The 24322-nt window shown below is 32.4% G+C and overlaps 3 protein-coding genes across 4 annotated transcripts; 1 reads left to right on the forward strand and 2 right to left on the reverse strand.

Annotated features, from left to right (window-relative positions):
• The first annotated feature begins 1586 nt into the window (after positions 1-1586).
• LOC114164462 (gamma-soluble NSF attachment protein) lies at positions 1587-9646 on the forward strand. Of its 2 annotated transcripts, none has more exons than XM_028049148.1 (9): positions 1587-1744; positions 2202-2269; positions 2373-2457; positions 2597-2755; positions 3750-3887; positions 6099-6177; positions 8173-8252; positions 8540-8669; positions 9279-9646. In XM_028049148.1, the coding sequence occupies exons 1-9, from the start codon at positions 1698-1700 to the stop codon at positions 9381-9383; spliced, it is 891 nt and encodes a 296-aa protein (XP_027904949.1). In that variant the 5' UTR covers positions 1587-1697; the 3' UTR covers positions 9384-9646. The 2 variants fall into 2 exon arrangements, with proteins under 2 accessions (XP_027904949.1, XP_027904950.1); XM_028049149.1 differs by lacking the exon at positions 1587-1744 and adding an exon at positions 1792-1850.
• Positions 9647-10951: 1305 nt separating this feature from the next.
• On the reverse strand, positions 10952-11722 carry LOC114162760 (FAS1 domain-containing protein SELMODRAFT_448915-like). The gene has a single exon (XM_028046731.1). The coding sequence runs from the start codon at positions 11645-11647 to the stop codon at positions 10952-10954; it is 696 nt and encodes a 231-aa protein (XP_027902532.1). The 5' UTR covers positions 11648-11722.
• Positions 11723-16494: 4772 nt separating this feature from the next.
• LOC114164256 (lysine-specific demethylase JMJ18-like) lies at positions 16495-24322 on the reverse strand. Its single transcript, XM_028048855.1, has 12 exons — positions 24005-24322; positions 23730-23807; positions 23054-23125; positions 22634-22711; positions 22024-22539; positions 21708-21929; positions 21116-21277; positions 19561-19926; positions 18352-19420; positions 18155-18258; positions 17487-17684; positions 16495-17266 (listed from the first exon to the last, which is right to left on the reverse strand). The coding sequence occupies exons 2-12, from the start codon at positions 23769-23771 to the stop codon at positions 16958-16960; spliced, it is 3138 nt and encodes a 1045-aa protein (XP_027904656.1). The 5' UTR covers positions 23772-23807; positions 24005-24322; the 3' UTR covers positions 16495-16957.

The raw sequence follows: 24322 nt of genomic DNA on the forward strand, positions 1-24322 counted from the left end.
ATGCTTTTTTACTAAAAAGATAGCACGATAAACAATATGCAACATCTTTTAATGACGAATACTCTAACCATGAAGGAAATAAGCTAAATCATGCATACTGAAATTTTCTTGGATGATCATCTTTTCCAGACAACGAATAATTTTCTAGATCCATTTGTATGGACCCCATTTTAGATAAGCTCTCCGTACCTCATCAATTTGATTTGGTGGGTACTTCCAGATTTGAATACACTTCCTCATGTCATGTTCTAAAGCATTTTTAAATTCATTATATGTAACTTTAGGAACCTTATAGAGTTGTTTTTCCTTTTCTTCAATTTTTGGATTCTCATGAAGTTTCTCAATTTTAGATTATGTAAATGCATTTTTTTCATCTTCATCACAAGCCTTCCTCTTGAAAAAGGAATTAATTCTTTTACTCTTTACCATAATTTTTCTAATATAAATTTGTCACCTCTCACCTATTTACAAAACAAGAATTATGAATATCCAAATTAAATCTTAAAAACAAGACTCAATATTTTAAGAAAACTAATAATTCTAAATGATTAGTTTCCTTTATCTTAGAGTATATTCCTAATCTTGCACTTCCTTTACACAATTTCAAAGCCTAAAATAGAGCTCTATCTACACAAAGAAGAGTTTGATAACCAATTAGAGCATGATTTTATGATTTCTAACTTAGAGTGTGGAAATACTACATACAAGAAAAAAAATTGCTTTGAAAAAAATAGGATAAAAAATAATGAAAAATTGATGGTGAAAATTGAAATGAAAATAAGAGGATAAAAAGAGATGGAGATACGAAAAAAAGAAAAACCAAATCAAAAAATATAAAAATTATAATAGAAAGAAAATACATGATTTTTAAATTAAAAAAAATATTTTTTCAAATTAAATTAAATAAAATAAAATAATAATATATAAATATATTTTTAAAATATATAAAACAGTAAAATAAAAAAAATTCATTGGGGAGCCGTGGCTCCCCTATCATATGTATGTTCCGCCACTTACACCATTCATAACATCACAACAAGAAAATATAATTAAGAACATGATAAAGTAAAAAATATATTAGTTATCATATTTTAAATTGCTTAATTACATATCTAAATCCAAACAAAACTAAATTCATATATATTTACACTCAAAGATCATTTGGCTAATTATTAATCAAATAATAACATAAAACAATAAATAACAAATTATCAACTAAGCATTTAAGAGTACAAACTAATATTTTATTCTTTTAAAAAAAATGATTTAGTCCTAAAATGTGTAGCCTATTCTTAAATTCTTGGAAATCATTTTGTCATTACATATTTGAGTACGATGGATTTGAGGATGAATCGTAAATTCTTCTTCTTACTCAAGGACTAAATCACAATCACATTATATGGGTTCTTTTATATTCTCATTAATTTACAAATTTAAAGAACAAATTTAGTAATAGTTAAATATTTTAATTGGTTAAAGTTTTTTAACAAAATTTGTTAAAATTTATTTTTCTGCATGAAATTTGTTAAACTGTTATAGGACCGAACAGCGTAATATTTTATTTTTATTTATTTAGTTACGTGCCACGTGGTACGGTGTGGGTGGACCCGAAGAAGCGTGTTAGCAGGGTGAGTTCGCTCGCACACTTGAATCGGAGGGACTGCAGAAGACGCACGCAAGCACGCAATCGACCAACCATGGCGGCTTCTGATCCCAACAAGTTGCTCGCCAAAGCTGATAAGCTGTCTGTTCATCTTCTCTTTTCCTTCTTTTCTCTTCAAATCAATTTCGCAATCTCATTTTCAAATGCCGTTGTCGATTTCGCTGCAGATAGGTTTAATTTTTGAATCGTCTGGGTTTTCGCTGCAACAATCTTATATAATCCGTTTTTTTTTTTCACTTCGATGAAACAAGTTGTTTTAACAGCAGCACACAATTTCTGTTTCTTAGGTTGATCTGTCCTAATGATGTTGAAATCATACTGGTAATGAAATTGGTATTGATCGAGTGCCTTCGTGCTCGTGGATTTCATTAATTTGATTCTGTTTTTAAGTTGTGTGAGCGAATCAGCTCTCACGTCACTGTACTTACTTCTTATTCTCAATATGATTTATTTGTGATTAAGCCCGTTGATTCTAGGTCATTGTACTTCCTTTTTTTTTTCCATGTATGCTACCTTATATTTTTTTTTTTCAATGCAGAACAACACTCAGTCTCACGAGGTGGAATGCGGATTGGAAAAGTGCTACTGCTCTTTATGAGCAGGCAGGTAAAGTATTCAAACTTCCTTAATATTTGATTCTTGGTACTAAAGGAAATTTTGGAAAGAAGATCGGTTGATGGGAATCTGATAAACTCTTTTTCTGTTTCAGCTAATGGGTTTCGAGTTGCCAGGAACCATGAGAAAGCCAAAATAGCATTTGAGAAAGCTTCAAAAGGACAAGAGATGCTTTCATCGTATCCTTATATCATATGATTTATGGTTTCCTTCTTCGTTTTGTTCCATAAAGTAGAAAAAATTATTACGGTACTATATAGTGTAATTAGATTCACTCTGTTAATCTGTCTATATGTCTTTCCTTGACAAGTAAACCAGACCTTGGGATGCAGCTAAGCACATGGAATCTGCTGCAGCTTTGGCAAAGGATTTAAGTAATTGGCAGGAAGTTGGGGACTTCTATCGAAAGGCATCTGAATTGTACATGGAGTGTTCGAGACCACAACCTGCATCAGATGCCCTTGCAAAGGCAGCCCGGTAAATAGATTGTTTCCTTTACTCTCTTGCTTTGCAAGAAAATTCTATGTTCTATTTTAGTTGTTGTTATTGTTTTTATTATTATTAACAAACTAGCCACCAACTTCTTATGAAATTCATAATGTGGAAGCCCTGATAGAGTGGTACATATTAACTTGCATCTATCCCTTGGGAAGATATAGGAAGCTAAAACATTGTTGTAGTGTGTTGTAAATAGCAGATTATGAAGATAAAAATATCCTCAACATCTCATAGTGATTAAGAGAAAATATCTTTAAAATCTTCCTTTTCATTTCGACATTTTTATTTCTTTATTTTAAAGAGTTTGATTGTCATAAATAGAGGAGATGAAAATGTAATTGGTGTGATTGTTATCAGTAAAATAATTCTTTATTTTCTTACGTAGTTATATAAGTGAGAGCAAATATCACTTTTTAAATTAGTTTTATGTGATTGAGGTAGACATAAAGTCCACTTTTAAATATGATATTAGAGCTTGTCCTAGCAACGTATGTTGGGCCTATTATTAGACCACTGACAAATATGTAGTCCTATGCTTGAGATGTTTAGTTGTATGGTGAGAGGATATTTTGGAGGTTCCACATCCACTAAAAATATGAGCAAATTATATTATATAAATGGGTGCAAACCTTACATGAGAAGCTTACATCACAAGCTGGTTTTGTGATGTCAAGCTGGTTTTGTGATGTCAAGTTATACTTAAAGTTTACTTCCTAAGATAGTGTGTATTTTATAGAGTCCTTTGGTACATTTGTATAGTAGTTTATATAGAAGGCTAAAAATGTTTAATTTATAAAGCCTTTGGTACATATATTTATCTCATTATGTACTGCAGTTCAGCAGAATGCAGATGCTGTATGTAAAAAACACTTATTAATGCATATATTACATCTGCATATACAATACTGTATGTCTGTATATATTATTTCACAACTATCAATACGTTTCATAATAACTTCCGCATTCTCTGTAGTGCTTTGGAAGATAGCATGCCTGAAGAAGCGATTCAGCTATATACAGATGCTTGTACAACTCTTGAAGACGATGGAAGAGACCAAATGGCCTTTGACCTATATCGTGCTGCTGCTAATGTTTATATAAAACTTCAAAAGTAAGTTTTATTAGAACTTAAAAGTTGAGGCATTACATTTTGATTGTACATAGAATATGAAGTAAACTTATCTTCAACTATTTTTCTATTGATTTGTTTTACTTTTGTATGTTGGCATTTATGACACAGCATAAGTTGAATATTATAGTTGACTCTTAAAAAGCACAATGTAACGAGTTTGCTATTGCATTACTCTAAAAGATCCTTAAGTACAAGGCCCTGTGCATCCGCTTTATCTACCATGTCCATATATGTCATTCTCCCGCAGAAATGTCTATATTTTCATTCTGTTAATTTCTTGCCTATTAATGTTCAACTTGTTGCATGTGATGTATTATAAATGTGACTGAGCTGTTGTTATCAAATTGAAATAGAATGTTAAGTTAATTAAATAATTTAAGGCCCAAAAGTTGGGATCTGGAAATCAGGTGAATTGGAGTTTCTAAGTATGTAAGGCTTCCAATCACTTTCTAGCAATGATGTGATGATTAAGGACCATATTGGAGACAATTTGACAGTTTGGGTGCTGTGAATTGCAATGCCGAGTTTATAATTGGAGGCTTAAGGGCTTCATTGCATATTCAGGAAGGAGCAACAAAAATTTTAGACTAACGAATGATAAATTTGTAGCCAAGAAAGCACTTTGTTCTTGATAACAGTTGACTTCTGAGATGATGTTAAACTAAATAGAAAGGAAAAACTTACTTAGGAATTCTATGTTGGTTGGTTTTGGTGTTACCTCAAAATGTATTACAGAGTGCAAATAAAACAAAATGTTTGACTTCTCAAATTCTTCATTCTAAAATTCACTGATTAAAAGAAGACTTATTTTGACTGAATTCTAAATCGGTCGAAAATGAAGACATTTTATCAGAGAAACAAAAAACTTGTGAGACGTGTAGATTTTTCACAGGATAGACTCTGGTTTCAACTAAATTGAGGGCCACCTCTACTTTTTGAATTCTCACCCAACTGAAACAAGTAATCAATATCTAATCTAAGACATTTGCTAAAATAACATGAAAAACAGGAAATCAAGAAGACTAGAAGTTTATTTAACCACACCAAGCACATCTGATACCGACAAGATAGTATTGGGATGTAAAAATAGTTTATTAAAGATTTGAATGGTTATCTTGCATTAAAAGGAGGTCTGATAGAACACTTGAGGGTGGGCTGATACAGCTGGAAAAAGGTAGTGGAGAAGACCGTGTTAGTGTAAGGCCTAAAGTCTGAAAGGTTTATTCTAGAAGAAAGAAAGCAAGCCCAGAGAATAGTAATTAGTAGGAGGGTAGTGACGCGGCAAGGGATCTTGAATTAGTGTGAATTCAGGTATTTGAGAGGAGGGGGGGGGGGGGGGGGGGGTGCGGGGAAAGAGAGGGGAGTATGGAGAGTTTGTTATGGAATAGGGTAAAGAGAGTTGTCTCTTCGGAGGAGTCATAGACTCCGGAAAAGATAGTATATCGTGTTGAGCCTTGCTTGCCCATTTCACATATTCAATAATACAGTTTACATAATATCTTATTCTTTTCTGTTTCTGTTTTGGATTGATTTTTCTATCATATTTCTATCAAGGTCACAGCACGTTTTTCTTCCTACCTTAAGCTTATTGTTTTCTTTATGCACTTGCATCTTGTTTCTCTCTTTTATATAATTGTTTCTTTGTTCAACACTTTGTTTGGCACTTTGAGTTTTCTGGAGTTTTGGATGAGCTCTAGATTCTGGACCAGGTCTAGTTGATTACCCTTTCTAGTTTTGGTAGAAAGTGAAGAACCAATTTTTTTGGGGAAATATGAAATGTATGCTAATGTTTGGGGCAGTTGGCTATGTGTGTGCACATCTTTTATCGAGATTTCTTTGAATGAGTAATTTCTCTAGGAGAAGATTAGTTGTTTGGTTTCCAGTTGATGTAAAGTTTGTGATCTTCTAAGAGGGGCTTCCCTTATAGATAAGGATTGGGAAACTCTATTTATTGATTTTCCCCTTTTTTCCTCCCTGGAGGGATTCTTATAGAAACCTTCTCTTTTTTTCTTTTTGTATAAAAAGAAATATGTCAACCAGTTAGGCAAGAACCCCTACTTTTGGAAGCTAAACTGATGCTTTTTGCATAATGTTAATACACTGATTGTTTTAACTGGTGCAAATTCTGAACATTTCAATTCTTCTATGTTGACTTGCATAATTTGTTGGGCTTGCTTTCTTAATGCACAGATATACAGATGCAGCATCTTTCATGTTGAGATTGGGCTTGGCAGCTGACAAGTGTAATGCTACCAATAGCCAGAGCAAGGTTTGGAATATTTTTATTCTATATTCTATATCATAAATCATATTTTATAATCAGAGATTTCAAAAAGAAAATAATTGGTAATACCAGAGGCCTTCTGAACAGATATGCTGGAACTTTGTAAGTATGACAATAAGTAGTGAAGACTTTGATGTTGACAGTTTTGGTTTTTTAAGTAAGAATGTTTGCTTTATTATGATTTTATTTATTTGGAAGACTTGATTTACAATATCTGTTCATAGTGGCCTAATAATGCCTGTGATATTTGGAACTTGAATCTATTGAAAAAATGGAGCAGTGGGATGTTAACTTTTAAGCTTCTTTAATTTGATATTAATTTTGGTCAATGTTGTTTGAAGCACTGCATTTGCTACCAAAAGAATTAAGAAACTGGTTTTACAAAGCAGATTTCAAAAAGTGTATGGAGGTAGCTTATCGTTTGATATTATTGAGGAATCTATTCAGCTTGGGGGAGGGGTTCTTTTTACTTTCTTTCAAAATGTTTTTTTTTTTTTTCGTTTCTCGAGTTCTTTTTGCTTTTGGTTCCTATAGTATTATTAAAAATAAAGTTATTGGGTCAACTTGTATTGAACCATTTTGGGTAATGGCTTAAATATGTTCGCTGTCACATCTTTTGATAAACTGTATTTGTCTCTTTATGGCAACATTTTATTAAGTAAGGCTACTGGGTGAACTTATTTACTGAACCATTGTGAGTAATGATTTAAATGTGTTTACTTTCTGTCACATCTCTGTTTTCATATTTCTTTGTCCCTAAAATTCTAGTGATTTTCAAGAAATTTTATCCTAAAATGAGTATAACCTTACTAGTGGCGCACTTGCGCAGTGAGTTAAAGAAATCCTTACCAAGCTCAATTAAAATTAATTTTTATTTTATTTCTTTAAATAAATAGAACTTATAGAGAAGAGAAAGATATAGTTAAAGACGATAAGAAATCCTTGATAGAAAAAGAAGACAACCGAAATATAGTTTAAGGGGGTGTTTAGCCGGCATTTTTCCTCCTTAAAAGAAGTTAGGCAGCCAAACACTCTTCTCATGGAAGTACTTGAGAAAATAAACTGCCTATTTGTTAAGAAGAAACTTGGAAAATAAAGGAGCTTTTATAAAGGTGACCCTGGTAGCTTTTATTTAACTTACACGATTTTTTCCTGATGGCCCTACTTTGGATCTGGTCATGCATATATTGTTTAATTAGTTATCCAAGTGCCTTCTTACGTTCACATTGTTATCGCGTCATGCATATAGCTTTTGTTTACTTCGTTATTTAATTAAAGTGAGTTTTCCATTTTTAAAAATGAAAATTTTAAAGGTTCTAAACAGAACTACATTTTTGTATTCTTTTACCAAATAGCTTTTAACATAAAAGAAATTTTTAAACTAAAAGAGAAATTGACTAACAATTTTTAGAGAACTTAAAAGTATATTTTTCGTAAAAGAAATGGGTCAAATGAACCTTAAAAGGAAACAAAATGAAGGCTGAAAACAAGTTCAAGTAAAATAGTATTTAAATTTTTTTACACCAAGTTGGTATTGGACTAATAGTTGGCTTTTAGATTGCATGCAGTGTGTTTCGTTTTAGGTTCACCTCTCCAAGTTAATCCTTTCACTAATAAAATCTGAGGCTAAATTTCATGTTCCATAGTCTGGACATAGTTATATTCTACCATGAAATGTGCTTAGCATTGTTATAATCTTTTAGGTTCCTTAGTCATCATTTTGTTTGTATTAAGAACATACAAATTAGCACTTGGAAAACTTTGATGCAAGTTGAAGGCAATGGATAAGCATCCTTTGTTTGAATATTGTTGACTAAATTATTTCTTTGAAACTCTTCCTGTTGTGCTTGGTTTTGTTCCACATATTTACGTGGCCAGATCCAAGGTTAGAAATAAGAGAGTTGTGTCAGACAGTTGAAGGCAGAATTTCGAATGTATTAATTCATGATAAACTTTCTTATGTATCTTGTCATATTGCAGGCATATCTCAGTGCAATTGTTATCTACCTTTATGCCGATGACTTTAATCAAGCTGAGAAGTGCTATAATGACTGTTCTCAGTAAGTTTCTGACTCATTGTAATTCTGCTAAGTGGCTGCAAACTCAAACAGTGTGTGATATGGATCATTATAGCTTTGCATTTGTCATCATTGTTTTTGTTGGTGTCCCTGCTATTGGCTTTTTTTCTTTTGATTTCCAACTGAAAGTTTCTCTTGTTCCTAGCATAAATCACATGGTAAAGTTTCTGCTTTTAAAAAATGGAGACTTTTTTGTTATTATCCTCAGCTATATTGAATTTGATTAAATTGATGACTAAATGGGCATAAATGTTTGGTGGTGTCTCTAGGGTTGATGCTTTTCTCAGAAGTGACCAGAATCGTTGTGCTAGCAAGCTACTTGCTGCCTACAGAGATGGAGATGTTGAAGAAATCAAACGCATTGCTCAGTCTAGTGGTATTTCACATCTTGACCATGTGGTAAGTGATAACATGAGTTCTTATGGAACAAGAGTTAAGTAAAAGTTAAACATAATGAATACAATCTAGCCGTAGAAACTTGATGGCTTGTTGTCATCGTTAGGTTTTCCTTTTATTGAGTCCATAAATTAAATAAATCCCAGATTTAATCCAGTTTTTTTATTTTACGGTTGGTTTCAAGGGTTACCTGCTATACTGACTTGATGATCTTGTTGCACTGTACATTACTTTGCTTAAACTCTCAACCCTTGAATGTAAAATTCGTGGTAACAGTATGTCGTTAGATCTGTAAACTACTTTGACGATGACTAAGTTCAACATTGCTTCTCTTACTGGTTCACACAATCTGTCATTTCAGTGGCCATCTTCATAACAAGAAAACATTACTTTTCATGAAGCTTCTCATGGTTTCAGCTGTTGTTGTTTCTTTCTATGCTTTCACCAGCTGCTGTTGTTATTTGACATCCTATTTTGCCATTATCAACTGCTTGCAAATTTTATGAGACATACACAATCTTCAACCAGTAGCTACTGATGCTATTACTTTTATTGATGGAGCTTATGTGTGGACTCAACTTTTCATGACACTTTGGACTGCATTATCTGCAGATCATTAGGCTTGCGAGGAAACTTCCTACAGGTGACGTGAGTGCATTAAAGGCTAAGAATGCTGCTGAAGAAGATGATGAACTTGATGAAGACGACCTCACTTAAACTCTGGTTGTGTTCTTTTATGTGTCTATTTATAGGAGTGTTGATGAACCCATTTCAATTTCATGAGTAAATTGAATTGATCAGTATATATTGGTTTTTGTATAAAAATATTGTTTTCTTGCGTGTAATGCAGTGCAGGTAATAAGAGGAGAGCTATTTTAATGCAGTGCAGGTAATAAGAGGAGAGCTATTTTTTTTTCATAAGTTTATTTTTATTTATACGTGTAATGCTAATACTTCTAGTTACACATCTGGCCACTCAATGCCAGTTTATTACATTTTAATCTGATAGAAAGATTAAATCATATGATTACGATACTAATTAAGATGAATTTATAAATTGAAACTCTAAATCTCATATTTTATCTGAGAAAGTAATTTTGATTCAATTGAAACCTAAACCTACAATTGCATGGCTAAAAGAACAATTTAACTAAGCTAATTTTAAAATTAAAATCCATCGTGGGTATTGTCATTGTAAATATGTTGTCCAATAAAATGGTGCTTGGCTAAATAATGTGGAAGAATACAATATATTGGATTAACCTAATTCAAGCTTTTCTTAACCCCTTGATTTGTCAAGTGTATTAAAATTTGAGTTTTAAAAGTTAAATTCAAATTATGATGTATTTGAAGTAGTGTTTGACATCACCCAAAGATTTTTCTTTTCCTTAAAAAACAAGTTAGTAAAATACTATAGAGAAAAACTCTTAAAGTTCAAAAAAACTTATTATTTTAAAATTTGAATTGAAAGTAAATTGTAAAAGATATCAATTAACAAAGTGAACAAACTGAATCATGTCGAAATTTTTAAGTTTAGACTGGGCTTGCGAACAAAAAAAATTGATGTTAGAAGTTGATTTATTTAATTAAGAAAATATAATTAAAAACTTATGTTTGTGCTGTTAAAAAGTTAAATTTTATTATTTATCTCATTTATCATAACTTAACTATCTTTTACTTTTCGTAAAAAAGTTAATTTATCAGAATAGCTTAGTAATTATTTTAGGATAAGATATTTAACTACTAATGAAAAATCGTATTTATGCGAAATTCAAACACATTTTCGTAATTAAAAAAAAAATCATATGTCATTTACTATACACATGATAAAGATCAATAGAAGCTTCGTCATCGGTAAATTTATTTTTATGCTAAAAAAACTAATAGCGCTCTTATATCGATAAATTCAAATAAGTTAGCATTAAATTGATTTTAAATTAAAAAAATGAGAAAGTAAATTACTTAACAATCGTTAGTTTCAAATTTTAATGCTAAAATAAAAGTAGGAGAGGAAAAAAGGGTTGGATGCAAAGAACGACGTCGTTGACAGGAAAGAGGGACCCACAAAAACAAAACCTTGCATGCAGAACTAAAGAAACAAAGACGTAATGCGTAATGAAAATCTGAAAAACCTAACAAACTTTCTTGAAATTAGTAAGAAATGTTATTCATCATATCGAAGAAACTAACCGTTTAGCGTAAGATGTAAGCATAGTTTGACGTAAGATGTAAGCGTAGTTTTCGAAAGCTCACTCAATTTCTTGAGATCGAGAGATTTAAAAACCCTAGCATAGCAGCAGTCCAAGAACGAAAGAGAAGATGGCGGGCAAAACCACGCCGTTGAGGCGGGAGCGGGAGCAGGGCGCACCTGAGTTCCAGACGGAGTCGATGGAGTGGCCGCCGTGGAGAAAGGGGGGAGGGGGAGGAGGAGGGAGGCCGTCGCCGAAGAGAGAGTAGTCGAGGAAGGACTGAACACCGTGGACGGCGAGGGAGGGGGTTGAGAAGAGGTCGGGGTGGGTGAGGGGTGTGTGGTCGAGGGAGAAGTTGGAGGGGGAGTTGTCGGTGACGGAGATGGTTTTGGCGGCGAGGAGAGTAGGGAGGCGGGCGCGGCGGGGGAGGAGGAGGAGGTCGGAGAAGGGGAGGCGCTGGGGGACGACGTGGTAGGGGAGTAGGAGAGGATCCGGTGGAGGACGGTCGACGGCGGCGTTGCGTGGGATGAAGAGGGTGGCACTGACCGGAAGGATGGTGCCGTTGGCGGAGGAGAGGATGGAGACCCAGGCGCTGAAGTCGCTGGCACCTATTAGCGCATCCAGAATGTTGTTCATCTGTTGCGTTGGCGGAGAGGGTGGTGCTGCCATGGGTGTCGAAAATGTGAGCTCCACCATTATTAGGATGAGGATGAAGAATATCAGGTTTTTCATCATTGTGAGGAAGAGACTCTTTCTTGGATGGAAAGAAGAAAGAAGAAGGGTTTTCGTCATGCATGAACCAATTTTATCATATAACTACAAGCTCAAACCCTAATTCTCATTTTCTTGAACAAATCTCTGTTTAATCGCATGTAAGTTATGGTAAAATCTTAAACTAATTTTTTCTTATAATATAAACTTATGGTAAAATCAGATGCAAGTTAAGGAAGTGAAATAATGATTCTAATTGAAAATTAATAACAAATATCTAAAATGAGATTTTAGATATATGATTTTATCAAGAAAATGAGATTTAGGGTTTTTAATAATATCGATGAAGAATATCAGGTTTTGCTCGCCATCTTCTCTTTCGTTCTTGGACTGCTGCTATGCTAGGGTTTTTCAATCTCTCGATTTCAAGAAATTGAAAGAAATTGAATGAGCTTTCCAAAACTATGATTACATCTTACGCCAAACTGTTAGTTTCTTGGATATGATAAACAACATTTCTTACTAATCTCAAGAAAGTTTGTTAGGTTTTTCAGATTTTCATTACACATTACGATTTTGTTTCTTTAGCTCTGCATGCACTGCTTTTGTGTTTGTGGATCCCTTTTTCCTCTCAACGACGTCGTTCTTTCTATCCAACCCTTTCTCTTTAGCATTCAAATTCGAAATTAAGGATTATTAAGTAATTTAATTTTTCATTTTTTTAATTTAAAATCAATTTAATGCTAACTTATTTAAATTTATCGATGTAAGAGCGCTATTAGTTTCTTTTAGCATAAAAATAATTTTATCGATGACGAAGCTTCTATTGCTCTTCATCATGTGTAATAGTAAATTATATATGATTTTTTTTTTAATTACGAAAATGTGTTTGAATTTCGCATAAATACGATTTTTCATTAGTAGTTAAATATCTTATACTAAAATAATTACTAAGCTATTCTTTCTGATAAATTAACTTTTTTACGAAAAGTAAAAAATAGTTAAGTTATGATAAATGAGATAAATAATAAAATTCAACTTTTTAACAGCACAAACATAAGTTTTTAATTATATTTTCTTAAGTAAATAAATCAACTTCTAACATTATTTTTTTTCTCACAAGCCAAGTCAAAAAATTCGATATGATTCAGTTTGTTCACTTCATTAGTTGATATCTTTTACATACTTTCAATTCAAAATTTAAAATAATAAGTTCTTTTGAACTTTAAGAATTTTTTCCTATAGCATTTTACTAACTTGTTTTTTAAGGAGAAAAAAAAAATCTTTAAAGGTGATTTCAAACACTACTTCAAATACATCATAATTTGAATTTAACTTTTAAAACTTAAATTTTAATACACTTGACAAATCAAGGCAATGAATTTTGATTTTAATATTTTTGCGTTTCTTTTCTTAATGTTTGCTTTTGAAAATATGTAAACCATTTTGGATAATCGATGAATCCGATATCACTATTGATTTATAAAATGTTAATGGTAAATGTTAACAAATTTTATGTGCGTATATATAACTTAATTTCACCTATGGCGTTCACGATGCGAATTGATTTAATATTTCATTAAAAACATATTTATACTAAATATAAAAATTTAAGTGGTTTGACATTAGCAAAATTTGAATAAAGGCAATACAATTATACTGTATGATTTGAAATGGTATATTTGGACAATAGTTTCGTTAATACATAACTTTAATTAATTAAATATGTATTCTCTTTAACATAATATTTAATAATTTATTTACACATCTTATGAACTTTTTTTTACCAGCAAATAAAGTAGAATAAAATATAAAGTCCTAAAGAGTGTTTACTGTTTTACAATATTACACGAAATTCAAAATAATAAGTACTAAAATTAATTTTTATAATTGTTATTTTTGAGAATTTTTTTTTTATTTTATTTTAACATTGTTTTAGCTAAAGCTAATAATGTAACATTGATAGCATTAATTTAACTTCTCGTTCATCCCATTTTCGTATCTCATATATATATATATATATATATATATATATATATATATATATATATATATATATATATATATATATATATATATATATATATAAGTGAAGAAATAAGTAATGCATTCACACTTAAAGAATTTATTTTATTTTAGTTTGAGTTCATCCCGAAATATCAAACTATAAATTAATCTAAGCGATAAATTAAAAAAGAAAAATTCAAATTGATATAAAAATTTATACTTTTATTGATATTTTTTTAATCAATTTGATTTTAAACATCTTTATTTTTACAGCATAGAATTTTCTCACTTAATTTATAAGATGTTGGCCAAAAAATAAACAAAGCTTTATATATATTATTATTACAGTTTTTTACTGTATAACTTATATTCACCAAGTAAATCTCTTTCTATTTCTTATATACTTCAAAATATATCTAAAAAAAGGACATTTATTGTTTCACTCTTTTTAATTCACAATATTTTTTTCTTCCAATTTCATCTATAACATATTTAAATTGTTCTTTAAAGTTGTCTTTAGAGCTGTCAAAACGAGTAATTCGGCTTAATCCGGCTTGACCCACCACGAGTTAATCATTTAGAGGGCCAATCCAAATCGACTCATTTATTAGTGAACAAAAAAAAATCAAACCCGACCCGGTCCACCACGGATTGGTGGGTTAAACTGGTTGACACGGGTTCACTTAATTAAAAACAATATAATTTTTAATTTTTTTCGATCAAAACTAAATTATAATTCTAATTAAAATTTCAGTAAACCTTAATACAATCCAAATACAAACTAAAATCACAAAAATATAAATTATCTATGTGTTCGCTAAAAAAAACAACCTAACATGACCCAAATGAAAAGTTCAACTTAATAAAAAACACTTGTGTAATCCATTATTTGCGGGTTGGTGAGCCAATCCGGCTCACTACGAGTTCAACCCGGGTAAATCAGGTTCTAGGTAAGTCGGGTTAAAAATTAACCCGTATTGAAATTTATAAAAAAAATTTAACCTAAAACCCGGTCCGAATCCGTAATGAGTTAGGTTGGCTCGCGAGTTTCAATCCATTTTGACAACTCTAGTTATCTTTTTCTAACAATTTCACGTACTATATAAATAAAATAAAATAAAAAATCAAAATGTGAGATGTTTTTAGACCATCGAAAGCAAAATTTAAACATAATAAAATTTTATTTAAAACCATTCATGAATACCTAATTGTCCAAACACTTAAATACAATCACTGATATTTATTTAGTATTAAATACATGTTTAATAAAATGAATCCATTGTTTGCATAATTGGCGTTTAATTGGACATAATTAATCTCAAATATAATCCTTGTCTTAATTGCATATTATTCTGCCAAACCCCATTTAATTAATTGAAAAACTTAGAATTAAAGAGTATTTTGCAATAAAACTTTATTCACAATTTTGCTAATAGTTTTGTTAAATAACATTGGCCACCATTCAACTTCCTTCTACAAAATAAAATGTTCTTTCATATATTATGATTTTAATCTATTTTAACAAATAAAAATAATATTTTTAAAAGAGTATGATAACAATATTTCTCATTACAAACACCTAACACGTACCAATAAATCACATAATCTTAAGTTTAATTCAGATTTATACTTTTTGTGATATGATACACTTACATTTATCTTGAGAATAGGTTGGATTGAATCAAATTTGGATTAAAATTAGATTTGGATTCCATTTTACCAATTCAATATAACTCAAATTTAATATTTCAAAATTTATATTCATTCAATCTCACTGCGTGTTTAGATTTTTCTTAAATTTCTTCGATTTGCGTCAGATGCAAATTTATATAATAATGATGTAAATAATTACACCATTATAGTAAACAACACTATAATAATGCCTTGTAGTTCAATTTCTCATTATATTACGAAGATAGACAAATAAATATGATTTTAAATAAAAAATCGTCTACAAAAGATTATTCTACCTTTTTTTAGTCTTTCTCTAATTGTTTAATAAAATAAAGAAAAAAAAGTAGAATAACCCTTAATTAAGTATGATTTGTTCATTTTGAAATTATTGTTGGAAACACGATTTCTCTATCTTTATGAATAATAATAAAAAAATAATCATGCTAAACACTCAATAAACATGATGAGTTAGTTTCTTGGTCATGTGAAAGCACTCAATAAACATTTATCATTGTTAATTTTAAACTAATTGAAAATAAAATAAAAATAGTATGATGATGCCGATACAAAATCTATGTTTTTACAAAGTAACACTACAAAAGCAAACGTGTCATTAGAAATTTCATGCAAAACCTTTTTATTTATGTTGCGTTTAATTGAAGGGGAACATTTAGTTTTCCACAAACATGAGTTGGGAAAATATGTTTCTAATGTTTGATCAATGACATTCCCAGGAAATAATGATTCCCAGGTTTTTAGTTAAGCTTCTTAAGGAAACATTCATATTGAGAGGTAACTTTTCTAAATTAAAATTAAAACTATTGAACAATTACCATGTTTTCCTCTTTAAATCATTTAATGTAGTCATGACTACAAGTTTTTAGTAAAAGTAAAATTACTCCTTAATCTCTAGAAAATTTATATAAACATTTCAAATGATAATTTTGACCAATCAAATAAAATTTAATCATTTCTGGGAATTATAGTTCTCATTTTTTTTTTAATTCTCAAAAATCATAATTCCTCAGTATGAAAAAAAAAAACAATTGGTACAAAACGTCCCTTAAGTGCATTCGAAAAAATAAATCAGATATTTATTTTTTTTGGTAGATAATTACATCATCACAATACAGTAATAGAAGTTTGATTCCAAGTATGAAAAAAATTGAGACATGAAATTCAATCTGTCTATCAGCTAGAGATGAATGAAATCTCAAACCTGCAATTTATCAAACACAAGATTGTCATATTTAAAGCATCCCCTTTGGATTCTAAGATGCAAGGATTTACTAATAGCGTTTTACTTGAGACTAGAATCATACATTTAAAATTTTTTAGCTGAAGCAATTGAATTTGAGAACCAAATTTCCCCATGAATTTTTCCCAACCTTTTATCATTTATTGTAACACCAGCATTTTTTCTAAGTATATACAGAAATTTTAAGAGAAAAGGAAAATAATGTAAACCTAAATGCAGCTACAGCTAATGGTAGACCTTAAAAGGCAAATTGTATAGGAATGTTGGAAAATGGGTCAATGGCTTTGTCCATCTGTGTATAGGTCACTGATGAAGGGCAAGTAGCAAAAATTTATCTCCACTTCACCCACAAAACTCTTCAGTTTAATTTTTCTCTGAAAGAATGGATCTAACTATTATGACTAAATCAAATATAACTATCCAGACTCAGAAAGAATTGAGATCTTCATGTCTCATTGACAAGCTCTCCTGATCTCATCCATCAGTGCCATCAATGTCACTTTCCACTCACAGTACCATGCATCAGAGCTGAGTAACTTATGTAGTGTGCTTAACTCATCAGGGCTTGCCCTTTGTAGTATTTGTTTCATCTCTTCAAAAAAGTTATGCTTAATCAAATTGATACCAAAAATTTTGGTATTCATATCACCAAAAGGGCTTCTGGAACCGTAGGTCAAGTTATCAACAACACTGCCTGAAGGGACAACTTTGTGATTCCAGTACTCTACACACATATGACAAGGATCTTGAACTTCGATGGCCTGAGAAAGTGTCAGGATGAAACAGAACATTAGAAGCAAGAACATAATTCCAGAGGAACATTCTACAAGAGTCAAGGTTTACCATTGGTAAGCTATGTTAATTTAGTTCAACACAATTTGGTGAAGTAATTTGAATTATGCAAAGATAATAAACTACACATAGAAGATATTGGTGTTATCTCAAGTTGGGTTAAAATATAGGATTCGTGTGTTATATTACCTGAATAATTGATGGTAAAAGGAAGCCAAACATTCTATGACCATTAATGCCTTTCAAGAGCTCTAAGGTAGGAAATTCTAGTTCAGCTAGACTCCTCCGCCTCTTAATTTCATGATGTAATCTCTTCAGAACTGATTCCCAGCAATTGTCTGATGAGGTATCTGTGAAAGCCTCACTTGGACAATCTTCCATGGTAACCTGAAATACATTTGATGGAACAATATAGAAAAACAAATCAATTTAAATCATTTAAGACTCGGGTATGGTTAACTAAGTAGTGGTATATAGTAATGTGATTGAGTTTCTTAACCTAAAGAAACAAAAGATTATCACTATTTATCAGATTCAATAATTTGAGACAGTGATGCCACTAAATTTAACATCTAATTATGGAAAAATTAGCAGCCACAGGGTTTATCCCACCAATACATAAAGCAACCCATAGATGGAAAAAAGTACATATGAAAAAGAGATGTTCCTAGATCAAATTTTTCTTGTTGAATATACATTGGAGACTACGAAACTGTGTTTAATTAATATTAAGGCCAAAATGTATATGGAAATTGGCATCTGAAAATGTAAACTACATGGATTTTTGTATTATCAAGAAACAGTAACTTGCCAATATATTTTGTTTTCAAACCTAAAACAGAGGTCATAAATGATACCTTGAAAAGGGGTCCAAGAAATCCAGCATCAATGACTTCAGAAATATAGCTGCAGATTATCGTTGGATCAAGAATGCTAAAGAAGAGAACTCTACTCTTGAATCCTTCAAAATTATACCAAAAAGCAGCGAGTTAAGTTACCAAAAAACAAATAATCAAAGGTAAAATGTAACCCATAAAAGAACATTCGTACATACCCTTTGGATATATCGCATGCTTACTACACCACAGCTTTCCATGAACAACAGATCCCAAACTTATAGGCTCGACAGAAGTACCAAACATCCGTACCAAGCAGCTTTCATCTGTCAAATCCATGTGAGTATCTGTGGTGTCTATGGCTCCTGTTTTAGATAGATTATTGTGAACCTTTCCAGAATCTGTTTGCAGATCCACCTCAAATTTTCCACCATCAAATGTACAATACTTGTGATTGCCCTTTGAACTTGACGAAAAATATGTGTTTAGAACAGAAATCGAGTTTGATAAGTTACCCTCACCACCAAGTTCCATGCTGTCTTCTTCCTTTTTGGCCTCTGAATAGCATACTTTTTCCTCTACTGAAACACCTTCGCTGTGATGGTTATCAGCAATATCCAGCACATGATTTTCATTTTCACCAGAGAAAACATCAAGATTCAAATCCAGATAACCATCCTGATCCATTTTATATTCCTTGTCGGTGACAAACTTTTTATCACTATTATTGTCATTATGACTATCTATACTGTCATATGCTGCGCTAGAAGTTACAGGGTGAGACTCAGACTGCACTATATCAGAAGTAATATGACTATTAGGACTACTTGGTGTGTTTAAATTTGACCTATCCTTGGTTCCCTCACAGCCATTTAAGCTATCCATTTCTTCACAATTCTTGGTTTTGTAGACATATTTCTCAACATCTGATTTATCTATGCAAACCTCATTGGCATTGACAGAAACCATTCCACAGTTTTTATTTGCCCACACCTTAATAGCATGTGACTCTCCTTCTAATGCTTCAAGCAGTTTAGTTAGCTCATTTCTAGTATATCGTAGCAGAACAAATCTTTTCTCCATTGCGCATGAGCAGAACAAATTAGCATGCTTAAGACAAGAATATCTGTCAGGAGAGCACTCACAACCCGCAGCAGATAAGTGCAAATCATAGAAGCAAGAGAAGCATTCTCTTTCCGTGTACAAATCAAAGTCACTGTTCATCTTGAGCAACTTAAGATGAGTTGGAAGACAATCTAGCCTTTCATCTTCCATCTTTATCCTTGCCTACGGTAATAGAGAAAATAAGTACAGGATAAAATATTTTCATGGTTGCAAAAACTTTAAAATAAACCAAACTTCATGGAGCTTTCAGAATTTGCGGAATTGGATAAGATCAAGTGGAGGAGGGTGAAAGAGTCATTTACCTTAACTGCCTTGGTAAGATCTCCATCTTTCCCACAGACACTTCTCCATTTCAAATTTTTTGGAGATTCCTTTCCAAGAGCTAGCTCTGTAATGGCCCGTACACCTTCCAGGGCTGATCCAAATAACAGCTTGTCATGGGACAACGATGTCTTACGGCATTGTGAACTGTAAATTTCAACAGCATTCTGTCCATGCATTAACCAATCAATAGGAGCCACATTCACTGCCTCTGCACAGTTGAAGCCACAATTAAAGCCAGAATGATAAGCCCTCGGAAAGGTAATAACAAATTCCCCAGAATGCTGGACTGTGCGATACACGGGTACTCCCTCAGATTTAAGAATAGAAGGAGAAAACTGGGTAACCTGCTCGAAGACGAAAATCAAAACTGTTAGAATCATAGTACTTTGCCAAACTTATAAGCTATGTTGTGAACATAGAATGCTAAAAACTGAACAAATGCACTGGAGAAAATCTGGAGATGAACAAAATGATAATTATTAGTAGAAATACAACCGACAACATTCATCTCATCATGTAAGGAGTGAAAGGCTATAAACAGAACACAGATCAATAAGAATTAGCATCACTGCAGCGATAATAGAGCTGAAAGTTAGTGGCATAAAAGAATACATCATGAAGGATATTGATCACGAGAAACCGTAAAGTCATTAAGATAGATGATGCCTGTTCTCAATCATCACCTTTTCTGACACATGCTAACAGTGTTGTTTGCTAGAATCTATGTTGAATTTTAGTTCCCGAATATAGTAACTCAGTTTCTCAAATACCCATAAAATTAAAACCTAATTACCATAGTTTCCACAGTTTCACTTAATATTTATACCTATAAAGGCATCTTACAGTATGCCGATTAGCATGCATCTCATCATCACCAAACCTAACATGAACGAACTATAAGTATGGTGTGGGTGGTCAATTTCTGAATGCCCCTTGTGATAGTCATTTAGATGAGTTGGTACGCAAAGATCAGTAGTTACTGTGGTGCTGATTGGGCTAGATAACCCTAACAGAAGACCCACTTCAGGATTATGTTATTGCTGGAGGAAACCTATCCTCGTGGAAGAGCAATAAACACAACATAATCCACACAGTTGAATTCTGTGTTATGGAAATAGCTGCGTGAGAGCTTATGCAACTTAAGCAACAACTCCAATAGCTAAAATTGGTAGGGGACGAACGTTATCTATGATAATCTAGTTGGACTCATTGAAGTCCTTTTGAGGTTCTTGGGCTGCATATACCCCTAATAACATAGGCCACATGACATATATGTTTAACCTAGAGGGTGAGTGTGTTATATAGCATATTTCACACATGGTCAAATTAGCTGTAAGATGGCCGTTATTATAATTAGGGATTTGAAGTATTCAAGACTGATTCCCATTGTACTTTAATAAGTTACTGCGTATCTCTAAAATGCATAACATTAAGATATACTTCTTCTCCATAGAAACAGTAAAGTTCCAATAACTTAACATACAATAGTCAATGAGTGAATGCAACAAAGAAAGTACAAGCAGTAGATTATACCAGTTCATTTAGTAGATTTGGTTGTTCATCAAATAAATCAGGCAAGTGCTTCCTCATTGCATTTTCCAAGGCTTGTGCATGGCTTCCAGGTACACCATACCATACTTTAGGGTCACCCCAGTGCAAATAGTTTAGTGAATAAAGGTGATGGTCCTCAACATGCTGTTCCAAGAAGCAGAAATGACAACAATGTGTTAGCTTTCATGGAAACAGTTAGGAATTAAAAGGAAAGAAATGCAAAATTCGAGATCAAGATAGGTTAGTAGATTTATAGTTCAACATGTCAAATATATCAACATAATGAGTGGAAACATTCTTAGTATTCTATTAAATTAAATGATTTAATGGTGAAGAAGCATGTAGCAACACACTTCATTCTCTACTACTTCTACATTTTTATTTTGTCACCTTTAAATAAATGAGAAGCGACCTAAACCAAATAAAAGATGTTAAAAATTTAAGCAAACTTTCATGAAAAATAACTTAAACTTCACAACACGTCATGACATAAAACTGGTAACATTCCATCTCATGTCTTAACACTTCACCTTATTCAAAAAGTCAGAGTTGGAAAAAACTTCTCACTACTTACCCAGCAAAATGATGAAAAACACATGCCAACATACAGCCATGGCACTAGAACTCCTGATATGTCACTTCCTTCATAGCTTAGTACAGAACCTGGCAGTCGGGGAAAATTGTTCAGATTCCAACCAGACAGGGCATATTGAGCTGAGTCACTCGTTGTTATGGATGATGCCTTAGGAAAACCACTTCCAAGTGCTCCAGTTTCCAAGTCAGCTCCATAATACACCTACAAAACAATATCACACAGTAACATATATATTGTTTGCACAGTTCTGTGGGAATAAAGACCAATATAGTAGTCAATAGACAATGATTAATACCTCAACCTCATCACTTGGTTGCTCAACTATTCGCCAGTATTCACCTTCAATTTCTTCCGCAGAGGGCTCCCATCTCTTCTGATGGTCACTGTCACTAACTGTTCTGTCTCTATCAGCATCTTTCAACCCAAAATAGCATTCCTTAAAATAATCAGCAAACTGCTGGAAGTCTTTAAGCGTGAAGTCTGATCCTGATTGGAACCCAAATTTCTCTTCAGAATCAGAAGCATTCTTAGCATGAGAAGCTGCACTGGCAGGCTTCCTCCTACATGTGCCTGTTCTGGAGAGCCTTCTACGTTTTCGCTTCCTTCCCCTACATTTTTTCTTCATAGGTTCCCTATTTTGAAGCAAATCAATTTGCTGAATACGGGTGGGAAATTCAGCATTTTCCCATAGATCTTTCTCCTTAAGAGGACAGGGTGGAACCCAGCAAGCTGGAGGAACAATCCTACATATGCCATGGTGTTCAGCTAGGGGTCGTATCTTTGCTATGTAACTGAGTGTGTCTTCAAATTCCTAATTGAAAAGAGTAATAATAAGAAATCAAATTACTCAAAATACAGTATTAGTATACCAGAAATATGAAGATGACTCTAATAGTAACAAGTACTTCAATAGTCGGATAAAAAACAGGTGCTTCTTCAATTATAGGCCGACATGCTCCAACTGGATCCCATCGAGCTGATATCTGCAACATTGCAACAAATATCCAATTTATGAATAAAAAAGAAAAACAAATCTCTCTCCCTCACTCTCTTAGATAATATAGTCACTAATGGTGGGCTTTCATTGCACTATTTTCTTCAATACTACAAGAAATATGTTTGAAAAACTGAATGTGGTCGTTAACTTAATTGATATTCCATTACACTTTCAATAAGATGGGTATCAGATTATTGAAGTTAGACTTGCCTCGCGGTTTTCTAGACATGTATAGATAGCTCAAAAGAATGCCAAGGAAAATACAAAGTATTGTTCATGGACCATCAAAGCATTATGCAGTCTCATAATGTAGGACCATATTGCTTACCTTTCTATTTCTCAGACTGTCAGAAGACTCAAGTGCGTTGCTATTTTTTGGCTTGTTCTCCAAAGGGTTATCCTGAAAAATATAATTGATAAAGTTGTTAAAACTAGCAGCCCCACTAAAACTAATCAAGGTAAACAATGAATTCAAGCAAATGATAACTAATAATGTTACAATCCAAATATTGCCAAGGAACTTGGTACAATCAGGTGTAGCCGTTTAAAAACCAATAACACTGATGTACAATGCAATTCCAAAAACCTAAACAGAGGCGGTACTAGTCATCATCACTTGATAAAAAATTTCTAATGTTCTCCAACCCCATGAAAGAAAGAAACCATATACCTTACAAATACATATTAAAGGTCAGAGGGTACAGAAAGATGTTAAGCAATTACGATAAAAGGAAATTAAAAATTTAAACCATCCTTCTGAGCAGCAGAAGTTACCTCCTCAACTAAACTACAAGTGCTGAACAACAATAGTTCTCACAAGTGAACCAACAATGTCATAAGCAGAATAAGAAAAGAAAAAAACAATGATAATAAGATCACCAACAATTGTGATCCGTAAAACCAGAATAGAAGATTCGAACAGAGAGAGGCAGGATAATAAAATATTCCAAACAGGCTTCAGAAACAAAGACGTGTGATACATTGCTAGGGTTTGGAAATCTTACCTCTTTGGCGTCAGAATTTGTAGCCAATTTCAACTGCTCCATTGAGTGCAAATTAAAAGGCCAAATGAATAATAATGCCTGCAACAAAAACCAGATACCCCTTTTTCATTACAGTTCACAAAAAGATCAAGGGGATAACCCAGAAACAGTTTTCTACTTCTTTACAAGCAAACTAACTGACAGAAAAAAAAACGTTAAAAAACAGTAAAAAGGAATAAAAAAGAAAATTAAGAGGGGGAAAAGGAAGAACAAATGCAGAACATCAAAATACTCACCCAATGCAACAAAAAGATAGTTCGTTCCTTTCACGTTCTGATTGCGTACAAATGAATTAAACTAGAAATTCCTTTAGAGATCAACACAGTGAAGAAAACCTAAATGCAAATTCAATTTGCATGTGTATGCAAATTTCTGTGAAACCCCCTAACAATTACCTACAAATGTAAAATAGTACAAAATCCTATGAATTTTGGAATAAAATCAAATGCTCAAAAATTCAAACAGTTCCCACAAAATGAAGACACCAAAATTAAAACGAGAAACAGAAACAACAATTGACTCAGTAAATCCCTTTAATTTATTTTGACAGGTGG

Source organism: Vigna unguiculata, chromosome 9 (genome assembly GCF_004118075.2).
Source record: "Vigna unguiculata cultivar IT97K-499-35 chromosome 9, ASM411807v1, whole genome shotgun sequence".
Classification (NCBI taxonomy): Eukaryota; Viridiplantae; Streptophyta; class Magnoliopsida; order Fabales; family Fabaceae; genus Vigna; species Vigna unguiculata.

Excerpts from the sequence above, each read along its gene's own strand:
- LOC114164256 (XM_028048855.1), bottom strand. The coding sequence starts at position 23,771 with ATGGAGCAGTTGAAATTGGCTACAAATTCTGACGCCAAAGAG. Across the intron at positions 22,712-23,053 it reads ACAGTCTGAGAAATAGAAAG|ATATCAGCTCGATGGGATCC; the intron begins GTAAGCAATATG and ends GCAATGTTGCAG. Across the intron at positions 19,927-21,115 it reads CAAATCTACTAAATGAACTG|GTTACCCAGTTTTCTCCTTC; the intron begins GTATAATCTACT and ends GTCTTCGAGCAG.
- LOC114162760 (XM_028046731.1), bottom strand. The coding sequence starts at position 11,647 with ATGACGAAAACCCTTCTTCTTTCTTCTTTCCATCCAAGAAAGAGTCTC.
- LOC114164462 (XM_028049148.1), top strand. The coding sequence starts at position 1,698 with ATGGCGGCTTCTGATCCCAACAAGTTGCTCGCCAAAGCTGATAAGCT. Across the intron at positions 2,458-2,596 it reads GGACAAGAGATGCTTTCATC|ACCTTGGGATGCAGCTAAGC; the intron begins GTATCCTTATAT and ends CAAGTAAACCAG. Across the intron at positions 6,178-8,172 it reads CTACCAATAGCCAGAGCAAG|GCATATCTCAGTGCAATTGT; the intron begins GTTTGGAATATT and ends GTCATATTGCAG.